The sequence below is a fragment of the Gambusia affinis genome, linkage group LG09, assembly GCF_019740435.1.
Source record: "Gambusia affinis linkage group LG09, SWU_Gaff_1.0, whole genome shotgun sequence".
Lineage (NCBI taxonomy): Eukaryota > Metazoa > Chordata > Actinopteri > Cyprinodontiformes > Poeciliidae > Gambusia > Gambusia affinis.
Window position 1 is genome coordinate 15,208,594 of NC_057876.1, and position 14,945 is coordinate 15,223,538.

At 37.8% G+C, this 14,945-nt stretch overlaps 1 protein-coding gene across 2 annotated transcripts in view; it reads right to left on the bottom strand.

The window, feature by feature from the left end:
• Nucleotides 1-14,533, bottom strand: part of jakmip1 (janus kinase and microtubule interacting protein 1) — a 40,626-nt gene extending 26,093 nt beyond the window's left edge. Inside the window, exons 1-5 of one of the 2 annotated variants that reach the window (XM_044126356.1) lie at nucleotides 13,949-14,533; nucleotides 5,614-5,927; nucleotides 2,897-3,229; nucleotides 1,886-2,047; nucleotides 212-424 (exon numbers count right to left, since the gene is read on the bottom strand). In XM_044126356.1, coding sequence (XP_043982291.1) covers nucleotides 212-424; nucleotides 1,886-2,047; nucleotides 2,897-3,229; nucleotides 5,614-5,769 — 864 coding nt within the window. In that variant the 5' untranslated portion in view covers nucleotides 5,770-5,927; nucleotides 13,949-14,533. The remainder of the gene's footprint in view (nucleotides 1-211; nucleotides 425-1,885; nucleotides 2,048-2,896; nucleotides 3,230-5,613; nucleotides 5,928-13,948) is intronic. The other variant, XM_044126357.1, reaches the window with a different exon arrangement.
• Nucleotides 14,534-14,945: the final 412 nt, after the last annotated feature.

Below are 14,945 nucleotides of genomic sequence, written 5' to 3' on the forward strand. Positions count from 1 at the left end.
TCAATACGTAAAGACACTTTGCACCTAGATGATAAAAACATTCATTAAACATTTATATTACAGATGTGCTGATTCATATAATGAACTGAAAGAAGGTAATATAATGACCAATAAGGGTCTAAAATGTTTAGTGATTCAACGGTTCTTCCTAACAATGCTGACAATGCTTGTGCATGTGTACGGTTTTATTTGTGTGTCTGTGCACTCCTACCTGGTTATTAAGCAGGTCTGGATTTTCTCCCAGGCCAGGCACCACCTCTCGCTTGGGGCTGCCGTGGTTGTACTTCTCAGCCTCTCGTACCTGTCCCAGCTGTTCATCCAGGGCTTCCTTTTGAAGCTGGAGCTTCTGGGCATAGCCAGCCTGCAGCCCCAACTCCCTCTCCAGAGTAGACACCACCCGGTTCTTTGCCTTTAACTCATCCATCTATGAAAAGCATTGAACAGGGACACAAAACTCTTAGAAAGTGAATCAAAAAAACCACTTTGTTTCAGAAAGTTTTGTTTAGGACTTGTTAATGCTTTTGTTTAGTTTTTTAAAAATGTTTTAGCACTAATGGCCATTTCTGAACAGTAGTTCAATAAAAGCACCCGCTCCACCAACTCATCCACCCAGACCACCTTACATTTTCTTTTACATAAAGAAATAATTCACTTTTACATAAAGTGCACACTGACCATTCTAAACACAAGTAGCAAAACAAGAGACCATAAACACTTTTGCTTTAGCTTTGACTAATTTTAGAGCCTTGTTTGTGTCCGGCATTGTGAACTATCTGACTTCCCTCCTTATTTTGTTCTTTAACACCAGTGTTTCCTGTGTTCATCTGGCAACAATGAGTCATTCTGCTTTCCTTTATTGTTGCTCAAACATTCCTATATTAACAATGATGACTGTTATAATAGTCCTGCAGCATTTAGGGTTGTTAATGAGTAACTGACACAGGTGTGCAGGCTTCTGTTCTTGGAGATAAGGACAGCAGGGTGAATATAAACTCACAGCAGACAATTGGTCTCCAACCTTCACACAACATTCAAAAGATAAGCTCTAAACTGGGACTAAACTTCATCAGCAGAACACGTCAGTTTGAGACGACTCTCGATGATATTCAAATATACTCAGGACATGGTTGGACAATAAAAGTGCAAATGCTACATATTATGAGTGTAACAACTACAGGAATCAGGATGTTAGTAGTGGTGCTAGAGTTTTTGGCTTTATTTTAATCATATGGCTGTTTAATACTCTTTTATTCATAGCACAGTATCTAATTCTAATAAATTACAGTGATGATACAGCTTTAATAAATAACTGAAAATTAATGGTGTAATCCTTTAAGAATTAGCAATGATAGACTTGTTTTGTTAATTTCAAAACAAAATGTCATTTATGACAAAGTGTTTTGTTTTTTAAACAAAAAGATGGAAAATTGTTTTAAACTTTGCAATCTTTGCTGCAGAGAATTGTGGGAGGACATTTGTGTCATAATTTGTAGGAATGATAACATGGATTCCTAAGTATAACAGTAAGTGTAGATAGCTACACAATTGCTTATTTTTTATTGTGAAAAAAATTTATATGTTCTTGTTTTGTCTCCAGGTTCCTCCTTTAGTTCAAATATATGCAGGTTAGCTTAACTGTTATTCCCAAAGAGCAAACATGTCCATGTAAACATGAATGGTAATCTGGTTCAATGGACATGCCCTGCAAGCTCTAAGATTCCATACGGCGTCTAAGGTCATAGCTAATGTGACGTAAAATAACAAGGACATTTATTGTTAATTATTTAAACGGTTTCTAATTTTGGATTTACCAGAAATTGTCTGAATATTTACATAACTTGGACACACTGAGTCTATATGTTCTTCCTCTTTAACACAGTCTTACCAGCCTGCGAATGTCTTTCTCGCAATCCCGTTTAATGCGATGAACTTCATCCTGGTGTTGTTGGTAAGCTGTGCGTAGATCAGCTGCTTTGGCTTTATCAGCTTGCAGAGCATTTGCCAACGCCTCCTCAGCCTGCTTCCTGGCTGTTTTTTGCTCCTGAATCTAAAACATAAATTAATATAAAAAAAATGTTAAAGTATTAACAACCCAGACAGAGGTTCATATATTTATAAACACTTGTCATCCCATTAAAATGCTGTAATGGTAAATACTCTGTTTGTCTAGAAAACACAAAGTAAAACAATAGCTTGGCAAGCTTTCCAACTTGCTTCCTGTTTTTCAGCAACAAATTTACAAAAGGTGTCTGAAGTATCGCAAGAATGTTGACACACCCGCACACATTCACACATTTATTCCCAGTACATGTAACTTAATAATTACTTGAATAAACAGAGCCAACAAAGCTACACAAAACCCTGTTGGGCATTTATGATTTCAAACACCACAGAGAATGAACAAATAATAAAAACTCTGGAAAACCAATAATTTGTATCCCCACATTAGACCTGAACAAGGTATTTATGGCACATAAAAAATGTGATATCCATGTGCATGAGAGTTGTGTATCAGTTTAAGTATATTAGCTAAATATATTGACAAATTATTAGGAAAAATTATTTTTAAAAATGCAGTAAAATTGGATATTTTGTACAGACTTTACATAGTACTGTGATCATAATAATTGTGGTCCTGATTGTCATTTAGTGAAATTCTTTCAATATAACAAATTTTCATTTCTGACCATAACAACTCTTGCATATTGGAGTCACACTGAACTACAACAGGCAATGAGTAAATTATAGAAACTTAAAAGTGGGCACTTAACACCGCAAAAGTGTTTAAGAATTGACTGGTGGTCAGTACAAAAAACACCAAAACCAAAGAAACACAAACTGTGAAGGAAAAAGAAAATATAACGTTCTCTGTCACAGAACACATGAATGAACCCACCTCCTGCTGAAGCTTTAGCCTCTCCCCATCAAAGGCTCTCCTAGCCTCCTCCCGAGCTTCTCCTAGAAGGGCGTTTTTAAGCTTGTCAGCTGCTCCATCTCTCAGTGCGTTTACAAGTCCCTGCAGCCTCTGCACCTCTGTGTCCCGGATCTTGATCGCCCGGCTTAGCTCAGCTTCATGCTGCCGCCCTAGAGCCTCGCGAGCAGACGATATTTCGCGTAGTTTTTCTTCGTGGAGTTTGGCACGCAGGTCGGTGAGTGCTACAGCATGTTTGTGTTGTTCAAGCTCCCGGGCCTGTCGCTGTTCCTGCAGACGTTCTCGGAGCTTACACACCTGTGAGAAAGTGGACACCAAAAACAATACTATTGCAGCCCAAACATAAAAACTGTTCAATTGCCATAACCTTTACTAAACTGTAAAGAGAAAGCCTGTCCTAAACATGTCTGCTGTAAGAGTGAAATCCATCTATGGAAAATAAGCATGTATATCTATTTAGTTGTTTTTCATCTTTAATTAATCAACATAGTTTTCACATGTGCCAAACGCCCTGAGCAAACAAAAGTCATGTGAGGTTACAGACATTGTCCAAATAAAACAATGAAGGATAAAAACAGATCATGAAGGGAGTGTGCATGTCAGTAGGAGGATATAGTTATATAGAAGCAGTCCTTCCTCCTGGGAGAGATCCTGGAAGTGAAAGACATCTTTCCTTTATGAACTTTCTTTTGTTATTGTTAGCAGAATTTGACACTGAAAACCAGGTTGGATCATAAACAAAGCTGTAAGTACGTGCTGGGGATTTTCAGGGGCTTCAATGAATTCAGATTCAATGTAGAGGATTTTTGGTTTACCTAAACATCACTGATTATCAAACTACTCATTATAATGAGTTTATGAAAGGGAAGAAAAATATACCATTAATAGCCTAAGAGAATGAGATTTTTAACAGCAAGTATTAAGGTGTTCAGTTATGCCAGTTGAATCTAGTTTAGCTGGCTGATTAAGTGATATTTCTCCAGGTTAAACAGATGACAAAAAAAAGCTGAAATACACCACTCGCCAATCATCACTTGTCAATATGCTTCAGATTGTTGTGTTTAAAAACAGGCTTCTGCATCCAGAAATTTCTGGAAAGGATTTTTATAAAGAATTTTACTTTTATACTTCTGTGTATATATATATTGCTTTAAGCAAATACCATCTTATAATTATCCCTTTCGACAAAATTTTTTTTTTTTTATCTGGCCAGATAAAAAACCTGAATGGAAATGTGCTGCCTCAGTGCCTGTCCTTCATGGCACAACCCTGACTCATCTGTGGACAATGTGCTCTTGTTAGGGTTAAGGAGAAAAAGCCTTCACTAGCAGAGCCACTAAAAGCTTTACTGGCATTGTGGTTTACAGTAATTGTACTGCTGGCTTTACTAAGAGTTAAAACACAATTTTCATGAGAATCAATAAAAAAATAAAATAAAATTGCGCTATATAAGGATAGAAGGAAGCTGTGCAATTATTCTTTCCAGAGCTTCTTTTCCAGCTTTACTGTGTCTGTAACAAATTTAGATATATTTATAGCAATGAACGTCGTAATAACTTTAAGGTTATAATGATTTTGGTAATAGTATAATTTTACAGTAAACAGAGAATTACTGATTACTGGAAGTATTATGGAAGTGATAATTAAAAATTAGTTTGCTTCCTGCAACAGATTTAACTTACAAAGATAATTATTTTCTACAGGGCTGACATCAGGCTATTACAAAAACATAATGTTAGTCTGCTTTATCCATTCCAAAACCAGTTTGGGTGTTTATTTGGGATCATTATTAAGCTGGAGCACCCAAATGTGCAGAGATGAGAAAATTGGAGGATTTAAGGTCATAACTCATTATTTAATTCACTTTGTGCAAAACACCAGTTTGAAAGTTGGTTTGGTGTTCTTAGAACTAGAAGTCTTCTTAACTATCAGACCAAAATGGTTTATTTATTATTAGGGGCGATTAAAAGTTTAAAAATTAAATCTGTCCGTCGGCCTCCATTTTGTAATGGAGGCCGACAGACTGACGTCAAATGCAGCTGGTACTAGAACATATGCATGAGCAGAAAGCACCACAACAAAGAGGAAACTACAATAATGAAAGGAGACATTCAACTAGACTGGTCTTCGTTGAAGGCAAAAAAATTATTTTTTTTTTTAATCAAATGTGCTGGAGGACCAAGCTTGGCATGAGCTTCACTGTGTGCAAGGTTTGCAGAATGAAGATCAAGCATTTTACAAATGTAAAATGGGCAGAGCCACAAATGGGCAGAGCCAAAATACAGTGGAGCCAAAGGTAAACAATACCCTCCTGTATGTTTTTAACTGAGGAAGCTGTGCCACAGCTTTACCAAGAGACTAAAGGTCACTTAATGGACCATAGTGGCACTAATGTGATCTAACTTGTAACAATTCCATCTTACCATGGATAAAAACTTTATAAATGTGAAAAAGACACTAATGCCATTCTGTCTTGTAAAGCAGACTGGAGTAGATCATGAGGATCCTTTGCATACCGACAGGTTGAAGCAGAAATTATTAGGAATTGTTTTTAATCTAATTTGAATCAAATTATGATCATGAAAAATCAGAATTGAATAGTGACATAGTAATAGACTCCCATTACTAATTATTATTATTATTAATTATTTTTGTAGGCCTTTTCCAATGTCTCTCCTCACCTTGCCCCGCTCCTGCTGCAGCTCGATCTGAATGTCCATCAGTTTGCTCCTAAGTTCCTCATTGGTGGCCTGCGGTGAATCAGCCATCACCTCTGATTTCTCCGGCTTCCTTCCCTTTTTAGAGGGTTGGGCCGATGGGGGCGTGGTTGATGACATAGCACTCCAGCTGCCCCGTCAGGACAGACATAAGTGTGCACCAGGTGGCGAAATGGAGGAAAGTGTCAGTCACTGCTCCTCCTCCCTGTAAGTCCTTGCATCTTCATCTTCATCTCCACATCACCGTCTACATCGTGACCAGGAGCTGTTGGAACTTTCTGTTTAAGAGAGAAAAATACAAGCAGAGAGACAACAGAGGAAAAAATACTGAGTCAGTATTAAAAACTGGGTTACACAAAACTATCCCACACAACACTCTGGGCCCGAGCCACATGACACACCACCGCCTTGGAAAACATACTATTTTGGGAACAACATTTACTCTCTCCCCAGTCACCGGTTTCACTTTTTTTACATAAGGGTCATTTATCATCAGTCTGTTGCCCTCCCTAGAGTGCACTTACAGGCTATGCAGTGCATGAAAATGTGTCTGTCCAGGCATTGCAATCCCTTGTCAGGAGAATCTCACTAGAATCTTCGATGAACAAAGAAACTAGTACAATAAACAAAAATGTTTTCTACAGACATCCCATGATCTGCATCACTAGCCTCACAAATCTATTCTTTATCAGAATAAACTTGTCTTAGCCTTACAGCAAATGGTGGCTGCAGAATTTTGGCTACTTCCCCAACTAGAGCAGAGATATTGGCTCGACTTCAATCCACCAATTTTCATGTTGGGACCTTTCAGTTGATTGGTGGCAGAAAGAACATGTAAATTACAAACTGAAAGTTTTTGTCCGCTAAAAAGGATTTTTTAACAGTCTGCTATATTGGCGCCCGGAGTAAATTTGCTTAATTTCAGCTCGACGTCTTGGTTCCATTCATTCTTTTTCCATATCCGTCTCATGTGTTTTTGCAGTGGCTACATAACATAGTGAGCACTGACATTGCAAAGGGAAACTGTCAAAATGTTGCATCAAAAGAAGTGCAATGTTATGAAAGCCAAACTGACAAAAAACATTTCAGGCAACAGTGCTCATTGTCAACAATGTATCTGCCTGAGTCAGGCCTGGAAATTCTTTAAATTTATTATTAAAATTATTTAAATACAGAAAATATTAATTAGGACCACAGGTTTGTCAAAACACCCTTGCTATTCTTGCCAAACTGAAAATGGATTTTATTTGCTCAATTTTATTTGAAGTAGGAAAACACAAAACCAGGATAAATATTACGTTACTGATTTCAGAATAGTGTACAGTCTATACGAGAAGCACTGTAACAACTCTTCTTTAAAGTTCTGTGTCAATACATTGAAATAAATAAATTTAAAAAAATCTTTTGCAGTAAATATCCTAAAAAGAAAATATTTACAAAAGACCTACAAATGTGCAAAAGTCCAAGTCTTACTTTTATTTTGATTATGTGTACTATAGATAAACACAGTAATGTAATAATCGGACTAAAAAGAGAACACATGTGCTCTAGATCAGCTATGCAATAACTTATTATTTCATGAGTAATATCCTGATAAAGCTTTAAGAATATGATGTAACACTTCCTTTTTTAACCAGCTGAATTCAGAAGCTCCCTACTGACATCCAATCCTCCATTGAATCCATTAGAACTCTACAAGATTTGTCTCTGGCTCTCTCTTTCCAACCATAATGAGCTCTCAGAAACCATGACATCAACTTGACTAAGAAAGCTAACAAAATGATTGCTGACATTTTTAGAAGGAAATAAAATAATTTTGAAAATATTTACCTATTTTTGCCTTTGTCTGAGCTGGAAAAAAGTAACCTAGACACATAAGATTAAGCAAATACAGAGGGATTTAAATTAATAATGACTTATCGGCTCTTTGTTTCCAGCTCAGGGCGTCCATTTCTCCTGCACAGTTTGTCATACATGTGTTGCTGCACTGACACAAATCAGTTGAGCCGAAAGTGGGCAGCTCCAACATCGTCTGTAACCCAGTAACCCTCAAGTCTTTCTGCTGACTTATTTAATAATGTAACAAGGAGAGAGCTGAAGCATTTAGACTCGAGACGCTTCGTCTATTTCGACACACATTTGCCAAGCTGCCTTACAACATACACAGATGGCAGAAATTGTTACCAAGGCAACTCTTGCTCTCAAAAACTCTCATTTTCTCCAAAGCAAAGGATGATGGGAAGGAGGAATCTATTGATGGATAAAAAAAAACTGCATGGAGGTTATACATAGGAAATATACTACATAAAAACATGATTTGCGTTTCATCTTTCAGTCGATCTCAGAAGAGGGAGGTGAATTGACTGCAGTGAGGATGGAAGCTGAATTTACGCGAGCCACTCACATGAGATAAAAGCTAAAGATAAAAGAGTGACAGAATGAAAGACATCCTAAGGTTCATCTCTAAGAGAAACAGAGAACATAAAAAATTTTAAGGAAAATAAACGCATCCCTCAACCAACCTTACCCATCTTCCTCTCTGTGCTCCTATTTCATCCAAGCTTGCTGCATCACTCCGACCCGCTTTACTAGCATGCCGAAATTACGGATCTCACTCTGATTCACAAACATGGAGAGAAAAATCATTCACACAGAGAGAGCAGTGACACAAACATGCTTTCTCTCAGCCTTTAACTGACCAACCAGGGACAAACACAGCTGACACACATTCTCACTGGCACCAAAAGCTCTCACTGCTGATTCACATTAAGAACAAATGCTGCATTTACAGTAGAACTGAATAGCCATCACATGCAAAAGGAATATGACTGCACATGTGAGTATTGTGTATAAGCTTGCCACCATTTCTGACATGTCTATGCTTGCCTGTGTCATAGGAAAAGACCAGGTGCACCCAGGAAGAAATGGCTGTGGGGCGTAACGGATCAAGTGTAAATTTAAATTCTACTTGCATCTAGATGACAGTCTTCCTCAGAAGCCAAATGCATATTAAACACTTTTCCATGCTTTCTTTTTGTTTAAATTTTTGTGAACTGAAGTGTCCAGACTCACACACGCAGCTATAACAGGTGTTACTTTCCTCATCTTCAACACTATAAAGTCATCTTTAGCTGTTACAGTTTTAGAGAAGATTAGATTCAAGTCTAAACTTGAATCTAAGTCACAGAGAAACATATTTCTATTTTTTTGTTGTACATATTAACCAACAGTGGCATAAATTAGTTGACTTTTCCTAGAACTTAAGTGTGTGTAGAATGAGTACATATTAACTGGCGTATGACAAAGTGTTGCTAAAAAATATTGTTTTTGCTTTGTTGTCACACATAAATGTTTCAAAGACATTTTAACATCAAAGATTGTCCAATATCTCTAATGTAACCCTATGTGAAAATCTAATCAGTTCCCTTGTTAAATAATGAATTAACTGTAATTAACCACATTTCTTGGATCTAATTTCACCAGAAGCACTCAAACCTGATTTCTGCCAAAAATTATTGAAATAGAACCTGTCTGACAACATGAAGTAGGCCAAAAGATCTGAAAAAGAAACACATAACAGCCTGCTTTTTTTTTTTTTCTTAAAAGGAACAGATAAAAAATTGCTAACATTTGTCATTCCGGAAAAGGTAAAAAGGTTGTTATGAAGGTTTTGGGACTTAAGTAAAACGACAGTGAGAACGTTTATCTGCAAATGGAGAGCAGATGGAACAGTACTGAACATTGCCAGAAGGTTTGGTCTAATAAAATTACAACGAGCACATCAACGACTCATCCAGGAAGTCACAAAAGGGCCCGGTAAAATATCTAAAGTGCTGCTGGGCTCATTTCTTTCAGTAAAGCTCAGTATTCATGATTGAAATATCATGGGTGAGTTCCACAACAAAATCCAGAACCCCAAGCCCATCTCATATTTGACAAAAAAAAAAAATAAACATCTGGATGACTTTTTATACAATCTTCTGTTGAAAGCTAACATCATGTAAAGCTAACAGAATTTCAGAAAACTAACATCAACCAAACATGGCAGTAGTGTGATAGCTATAACTGATGCAACCAAGACTTCTGCTCTCTACCAGAAAAACTCGAAGAAGTCAGGCCATTCTTTTGTGAAACACACTTAGGTTAAGCAGCAGGACAATGACCCAGAGAACACCAGCAAGTCCACCACTGAATTTCTATTAAAAAATAAATAAATAAATAAATAAATAAATAAATAAATAAATAAATAAATAAATAAATAAATAAATAAATAAATAAATAAATTAAAAGGTTTCTGAAAGTTTATGAGTGGCTTAGTCAAAGTTTGGACTCAAGTCTGATTAAAGATGCATTGGCATAACCTTTAACAGATCATTATTGCAAAATCCAAGCCTCTGAGGCTTGAATTAAAACAATCAATTTAAAAAAAGAATGAACCAACACTTTTTACAGTAATGTACAAGACTCACTGCCAGGTTTTACAATATTTGAGTTTGCTAAGACTGACACAACCAATTATAAGGACATACTGATTTAGCTACACACACAGATTATATATAAAGTGAGAATCTAAACAACTAAAGTGCAACAGAAAAAACTGAACAAATCTGCAAGAGGGCAAACACTTTTTTTTTTTACAGAGCACTCACAGTTTTTGTAAGTTGCCATGTAACCACATGCTCCCAAGATGGCAAATGGGCAGTACTTTTCAAAGTTTATAGTTTATTGAAAACCAGGAATGCCATACGGGAGACTGGAACTTTTTATAGAGGCACCGTGAAGCTAACAAGCACCTTTAATGTTCACAGAAGCAAACAACTGTCAACTTTGGTCAAAAATCTTGAATTACCTCATTCTGTTCAAGTAGAGTCAAGTTTACATTCTGCAACAAGACGGAGAGTGGAAGTAAACCTTTCAACAAGGACAACTGACAGCTCAAGATTCATTATCCTTCTCACTACCCATATGTAGCTGGTACAGTCTCACATTCTGAGGCTGTACCAGCGTCAGCATGATTCAAAACCAACCAGATAATTTTTTGCAACAGGCCACATTTAATGAATAAAAAAAAATGTACTCACTAAAAACAATTAATGTGCCACCCAGACAACTGCTTTATTGCAACTGCAGCACGTTTATGGCGGTGATAATAAACCCCTATGGACAGTGATGTTGGAACAACTTAATGTTTGAGACATAAATGATTCCAGACAAATTAATGCAAATAGGATGGCAAGCAGATGAATAAAAATACAGCTTCAGCTTGCACCACAGACACATACTGTAATCGTGACCTAAATCTGGCAGTATAAAGTGTAAAAACACAACATAGGTGTTACAAAAATGTAAAAGGTTCTGCCTTATTATAAAGCAGCACTGGGTTTAGTGCTTTGAGACTTTAAGTTTAATAACTTACAGTAAATGCAAGATATTCAAAACGTTTTTGTTTTTTTTAGAAATAGCAAAGTGTTTTTATCTCTACAAGCCAAAGTTTGATATTTTTAACATCACTATGTAAAGTCACCACTTTAAACAGCTGGAAACAGTTGATCACGTGAAACCTGAGGCCTGTGGGGGAAAACAAGTCTGTCTGCCTACCATATGCCCATCAACATTTCTTTCTTCATGGATGTTTGCCAGATATTTACAATCTCATCACATCGTTTCTGTTTCAATCTGCTGATCATTTTCTTAAATGATAGTCTATCCATTCTAAAACTTTAGATTGTTTTGTTAGGCTATTTTTCTCCAACTCCTGCGCAAAATAAAAAAAATTGCTAATCATAATTAGAGATCAACCATTGAAGTTTTTCCTGGTGGATACAACTATCAATTTCTCTTGGTGGTCTAAGTGGCCCCTTGCCGTTTTGTTCCAAGGATCATAACAAATAAAAGAGAAAATCATTTGCAGATTCCTTAAGGAGGGTATTAGTTTTGAACTCAAAGCATATGTCCCTGAACTAAAAGAATTAAGAGTATTGTACATGATCAGAAATATGGGGGTATAATTTTATCTCATTTAATATAGGCAGGAAAAATTTGTTTTTTTCATGGAAGTTTACATAAAAAATTTAAATTAGGACAAAAATAATACTCTACATGTATTAAAAATATCATGCTCAGATTAAAACAAAGATGCATCTGAATACTGTAATTTAGAGAAAGAAAAATGTACGAGATGCATGTGTATATGTCCTAAAAACAACAGAAGGCTTGCTGTGCAAACAACATGGATTTATAAATGATAGCATGGCTGTTTTTTAAATAAATGAATTGTAGATAGCAGGGATATAAATACTTGAGTTTGAGATTGTTGGAAACTGTGGTGGTTATAAAGTTTTACAGCCGCTGGGAGGAAGAAACTGCAATAAAGCTACTTTGTGCACCTAGGCTGCAGAAGTGCATCACTGAAGGAGCTCTCAAGTTGAAGACCAGTTTCAAGCTTTGAGTGGAAAACACTGTCCATCAGTAATGTTGTTTCAGCCAGATTCCTTCTTCACCACCTGAACTCCAAGAGATCTCATTTTCCTTCCCAGGCAAAGTCAGACCTTTATTCTCCCAGAAGCAATGCGTGTGTCTTTTTGTTTTATTATAATAATAAGCAAAATAATAGTTAAATTAACAAGGCATTTTAAAAGTTAGTTTGTGAATTTAAACAGCTTAACGTAGGCTTACAACATGCTCATCGTACATTAACAGATGGTTTTTCTCAAAGCCAGAAAGACCACACAGAACTAGCAACTGTCAAACATTAACTAAACATCAATGAAAAATTAAAAATGTCCAACAGCCTCAGAGGCAAATATGAGCGCTAGTAAAGACTTCACATCTTCGCTAGTGTTAATCTTCAACTTAGATTAAACGGATAAGCTGATTCCACTGAACATGTTTTTATTCAAACCACACATTTGCTACCAAGCTGGAGGGGGTGGGGGGTTACACACTGTCATACATTTCACACTGCAGTAACATCAGCAGATTGTAAGAGTATCAGAGCAGGTCTGGCGGCTCTCCAGACATCCCTCCACAGACCACACATACACAGTCAGCAGTCTAGAGACTTAAACCATGGTGGGGCTGATTGTTGGAGACTGAAAAGTACCACAGCTCAGTCACTAGGTGACCCCAATCACTGGTGAAGCCAAACATGAATTAGACATCTTTGGATGTTAATTGTATTACCCAGTCCCTGATGAGATTATCATCTTTCACTGCAGGAGAGACTGGGTGTAGCTTCAGCAAGTACATAATGTGTATGCAAGGGTTTGCTTTTGCATGCATGAGCACATCTGCATGCATCTTTGCAATAATAATTACACCTCCAGCAGGACATTCCAGTGCATTAGTAACAAACTGTTTACAATGAAGGTGGAGAGAGAGATGCTCCGAAGAGAAAACACATGAGAGTAATAGTTCACAGCATTATTATGGCACTATAGAGTTTGTCAGTGAATAAGGGATTATGAGTAAGTGATAAATTAGAAAAAAAATATGTCCAGAAGAAATTAGCATAAAGGGGCTGTGTGAGGAGTAAAGACTACTTGACAATTAACAGGAGATTGTGTTTGACAGAAAAATGAGATAACAACCCAAAGTAGAGGACACATCATGATTTCATAATTTCTGATCAAACAGGGCTGATTTACAAAGCTCCAACGCTCCTAATATGACAGCAAGAGAAAAAGCTGGTAAAGGGCTATGCTGGGATGTGTTAGAGGTGGCCCTAATGTGATGTGGCCAGACCCCTAATGGGAAGTCAAACAGCAGATTAAAGGGCAGTGGGTTCGCTTTAGGGGAGTCAGTGCTTGTCCGGCTTGCCTGCCAACCACACCCCGCGGCGACATGAGGGGCTGCCGCAGCATCCTCCAGCCACAGAGGACTGAGGTCCACGTTCTGGTTAAAACCACAATTCACAATCTCTTATAAATCGTATTCTATCACCAAAAGGGTGGGATGAAATAATAAATATCTGTAATAGGAGACTGACGTTATTTACTCACGTTGGGTAACGTTATCACCGCGCTCCACGCTTCCTCTCTGGCTAACTGGTGGACTATTTTAGTAAAGCCCGGCATTATTCACATTCTTTAACGGGTCAAAAAGCTCTTAGGTTCCTTTAGAAAAAAACCACCAAACTCCCGAAACTAAAACCCAGACAAGATGAGATCTCTGGTGTGTTAAGTCCACTGCTGCACCGCAGCTACATCATCAAACACGGGTAACGGAAGCGGCTAGCCGTTTGTCATTCCACAAATTAGCCGGCAGAAGTTATTTAGCTTGACATTGCGAACAAACTCACCTGAAATTGAGGTCCTAAGCGCACGGTCACAAGTGGCTGGATGATAGTGAAGCGTCGCTGCTTTTACATCCAGGAAGGAAGGGAGGGAGGCTGGCTGGCTGGCTGGCTGGCTGGCTGGCCGGGGTGGGTGGGCTACGGTGCGGAGATCTGAATTAAAACACTTCATGCACTTTTAAGACGCAGGGCACCGCTTACTCCGCTCAAACGCGTCTTCTCCATAAATTTCACTCATCTCCAGGAGTAAACACAACGACTGAAACTGTATTTCAGCCACTCTCTTCCAGCGACACACAGACAGCAGCGCCTGACTTCTTCTCCTCCCCTCGCGCGCTGGACGTTATTTTCCTCCACAAACGTTGGAGTCCTCGAGCTACGTCACACGTTTTTACATTGCATCTACACGAGGCCGATAAATTAATAAATAAGTACAACACGGTTACTGACTGCAGCCTATCCACGAGGGCGTCGCCAGCAGCGTGATAGAGGTGCGACACCTGACTGCGTGTTCAAGGATGACACTGAACGCGTGTACATGCGTGAACACGCAGCCCGGTGCGGGAGAGGGGACGTACAGGATGTGCGGTCACACACAAGCAGTTACTGAAGATATGAAGCACAATGAATACCCAGCTCTACTAAACAGAAATATGCTTTTATTTTAGACACAAACGTGTAAATGCAACTTTGTGAGGGGTTTTTTTTTCTGACAATACACATTTTAGTAAAAAGTTGTAAACTTGACTGGTTTGTGACAAAGTGGTTCAGTTTTTCTTACAGGTTTTAAAACAATATATTCTCAACAAACTTGGCCTAATAACCAACTTTCTCTGTTCCCATATTCTTCAGTACCCCTACTATAAGAATAGAAAACATACCTTTATTTGTTCAGCACATTAACAGTCCTGCACTCTTAAACAGCCTAGAACTCACCCAAAAATCTGGAAATTATTTAAGATTGTAAAGCCATAGGTCAATATGGGTGCTAAACATTGTACGA